Source organism: Pundamilia nyererei, unplaced genomic scaffold, assembly GCF_000239375.1.
Source record: "Pundamilia nyererei isolate P.nyererei 1_Seehausen unplaced genomic scaffold, PunNye1.0 scaffold02677, whole genome shotgun sequence".
Taxonomy (NCBI): Eukaryota; Metazoa; Chordata; class Actinopteri; order Cichliformes; family Cichlidae; genus Pundamilia; species Pundamilia nyererei.
The window spans coordinates 1-3,553 of record NW_005190078.1 but is presented as its reverse complement, the minus strand read 5'-3'; the positions used below and the strand labels follow the sequence as shown (position 1 = coordinate 3,553).

The 3,553-nt window shown below is 35.9% G+C and overlaps 1 protein-coding gene across 1 annotated transcript in view; it reads right to left on the bottom strand.

Annotated features, from left to right (window-relative positions):
- The window catches only part of LOC102199834 (extracellular calcium-sensing receptor-like), a 3,771-nt gene extending 1,211 nt beyond the window's left edge, over window positions 1–2,560 (bottom strand). Inside the window, exons 1-6 of the mRNA XM_013908213.1 lie at window positions 2,328–2,560; window positions 1,807–2,104; window positions 778–1,572; window positions 679–684; window positions 400–627; window positions 99–222 (exon numbers count right to left, since the gene is read on the bottom strand). Coding sequence (XP_013763667.1) covers window positions 99–222; window positions 400–627; window positions 679–684; window positions 778–1,572; window positions 1,807–2,104; window positions 2,328–2,560 — 1,684 coding nt within the window. The remainder of the gene's footprint in view (window positions 1–98; window positions 223–399; window positions 628–678; window positions 685–777; window positions 1,573–1,806; window positions 2,105–2,327) is intronic.
- Window positions 2,561–3,553: the final 993 nt, after the last annotated feature.

The following is a 3,553-nucleotide window of genomic DNA, read 5'->3' as shown; positions in this document are numbered from 1 at the left end:
GCCCACCCACCTTCTTCAAATCCAACAAAAGTGGTGCCAAATGTATAAGGTATGCGTGTGCTGGTTTGTGCAAAGATTGAAATGAAATATCACCACACCTGTAATGTTGCTGATCTCTCCTTCTGCACATCTTATACAATCATAGCAGCAAACAGGCCTTCCTTTCTGGTGAACCTTATGTGTTCCTGGGGGACATTTTTCATTGCAAACTGACACAGGCACCTGTATGATCATTTAATTGTATAAGGAATTTGACAAAAAAAAATTGTCTATGATCTTCTGTCAAACAATTTACTCATTTTGAAGCATCAAAACCAAAATACTGTGAAAAAAAGTTAAGTGTATATTTCTAAAATGAAAAAAGAAATGAAAACATAAAACATAAAAAAGGAATTTTACCTGTTTTGAGTTTCTTGCCCAAATTAAAGACTGGTTTTGCAGATTTAGCTGTTTTTCTTGAACTAATGATGGATTATAAAGACCAACTGTAACAAACTCTACAATACCATTTTCTCTTGGCTGCCAGTTTATAATTTCATACTTTGCTGCTGGATCTCCATTCTCATTAAAGTAAACCTCATCTCCTTCCTTTGTTGTGAAGTGACTCTTTCGTATCTGTTGTAAAATCTAAGGAATATGACATAGCTTAATTCATTATATGATAAAGATTTTGCACACCTCTTGCTTAAAAAGTTTTAAGAATCATTTTTTATTAAAAGTCTTCGTAATAATTTAACTTAATGTGAAAACTGTATTTTAAGCTACTAAAAAGCTCACCATGAATGGGTCTAGCTGCATAGTTTTGTTACATGTTTTATTACAACTGAGGATATTGTGAAGTGCATGGGCCACTGCATACACTCCTTTGTAGACATTGTTAAAGATAGGCATGAGAGACATGTCAATGAAGCTATTTTGAACTCCAGTCAGATCTTCTTGTCCAGTACACTCTCTTTGAGTGTCTGCTGATGACTTTGACTGCCTAAATTTACAGTTAAATAATGCCTCCCAGAACTCAGTAAACAGCCCATTATTTGATGAATTCAGTGGCTTCTCATCCAGTATGAACTCTCTCAGGCCAGTGACATGTGCTTTAGGAATGGAAAGACCAATGGAACCATCTAGTATGTGATGTATGTCCATTTCTGCTGTTTGTGAATCAAATATCCAAGACTCACTGCCTATCCACTGATAACCAGACAAGTTATGGTACAAGAACTCATGTAGAAGCACATTCAAATCTGCACGGGAAAGGAATGCAACAATCACCCTGGAGGTTGAAGCCTTTATAATGCCAATTATCTCTTGTATTTTGTCAGATGGATCTGTTCTAAAGAAAGATACAGAATACTCCAGACAGATGCCCAGCTGCTGTGCAGTTTCTGTGAATGTGGCCATGCCATTATTTCCATAATCATTATTGGATCTGATAGCTCCAACCCAGGTCCATCCAAAATACTTGACCAAATGGGCCAGGGCTCTGCTCTGGTAGTAGTCACTGGGTATTGTTCTGAGGAAGGATGGGTACTTGGTTTTGTCACTGAGACAAGCACATGTAGCAAAGTGACTGATCTAGAATTAAAAATGAAAAACATATAGATGTGAAAGTCAGAGAATGAGAAAAGATAAAGCTGTTAAAAATAAAACATTCAAATTTACTGCAAAACTCGATTGTAAAAATATGAAAATACTAGTACTCGTACAAATAAACAAAAACAGCTAATCTAAGAGAATTAAACATTTTTTAAAAATATTAAAAGATGAAAATTATATATAAAAATATAAAATTATATATAAAATACCCACCACTGGTACAAAAAAAGGTCCAATGACAGCAGCAACTGCAATGGCTGTAGGAGAGGAAGTCGCTCCTATTATGGCCTGCACATATGCAGGTCTGGTACATGATGTCTTGGAGGGTATGGACACAATTTCATTACCATTAGCCAAAGCTAGTGTAACTCCTGCGCTTCTGGCAACAGATCCACAATTATCATATATTTTATAACCCAGAGAGATTCCTGGCAGTAGGTCTGTACTGTTATTAACCTCCTCAATTGCAAAAAGCATAGCCTGGGCAAACTGCAAATCTCTGAAATTTAAACTTAATAGAGACAATTATTTGCATTGCATCATGTTCCTTAAAACAGACACAAATAATCATGAATAAATCTTGAAATTTAAAACAAATCATTTCAAATTAAATCATTTAATGAAAGGAATTTAAATAACTAAGAAAATCAAAATACCCTTTACTCCTCATTTGTATCTTTAATGATTCCCAAAATATTCCTTAAATGCAAATTGATTTGCATTGTGTCATTTACCTGATACATTGTAGTGGCAGAGGTTGGTTCATGTAGGTATCCTTTCTGTCTTTCCAGCTTGTGTGAAAAGAGAACATCCCCCCCAGTATAATATCCCCATTCTTAGATAGCAGTGGGTTCTCAGGATCTCCTCTCTGTCTGCACACTGGCTCCTCAGCATGAGAGACAGATGCCACCAACAACAGTTGCAGAAATGCCCATCCCTGCTCTGGCCATCTCTGTGTTGATGTCATTTCTTGAGCTAAACCATTTAGTGGAATGAGAGTACGGCAATGAAGATGAAATACTTAAGCTGTTATTTATACCTTCTGGTGCAGCATAAGAAGTTATCGAATAGTGGCAGTATATTCCCAGTAGATGTACAGGTCCGGCAAAAGGCGAATCATGCCCAAATTTGCATTTAAATGTAGGTTATTATATATGTAAAACAAGGATATACACATTACACATGAAGCAAAATATGAAGCAACAGTGCAAAAAACAATGCATTCGAAATAAATATAAACTAAACAATATTTTTCAGATATCATATTTCTATACAGAAGTCTTAGAGCTCTATTCCACAAGTTACAATAATCTATTCCACATTCACATCTGTGATTCATTGATGTGTTAAGATCTGTCATCACTCTGATATTAAATTAAAGTTGACATGAAATGCTAATGGAAATTTACAGCATGGACCCCTACTTTAAAAGCTATCATAGATTTACCGCTGTCTTGGAAGTGTGGTTTAAGCCTTTAAAGCCGGTCGGAGCGGGCACGCTCCATTTTGCGTAACTATTTTTAAATCCCGGTAGCACTGCAAACACGTAAGCTAGCGCAATAATTTTTTTTGCATATGAAACTGGAGGAGTTGTACATTCATCTTATGCCATCAGCTTGTCCTAGGTCACGATTTCCTTCCACATAAAGCTTTGCAAAAACTGCATAAAAAGCACTTGCAGCAACAAAGACATAATATTCCAGAAACACGCTTTGCCGATCCGATCAGCTGTTCATAACACTTCCTACGTCCATCAGCGTGAACTAATGTAGTTTTTTACCATCATGAGCCTATACTGGTGTTTTTAAAAGTTATGTTTGACTTTATGACTTTCTGTGTCCTTTCTGGGATGCTTAAGGTTCATATAGCACTGCTGGAAATAGTTTATTTTGATGCATATGCTGTTATTTTGAAAATTTGCATTATAATATTTTCGTTTTTCCTGCAGTATATGAAAATT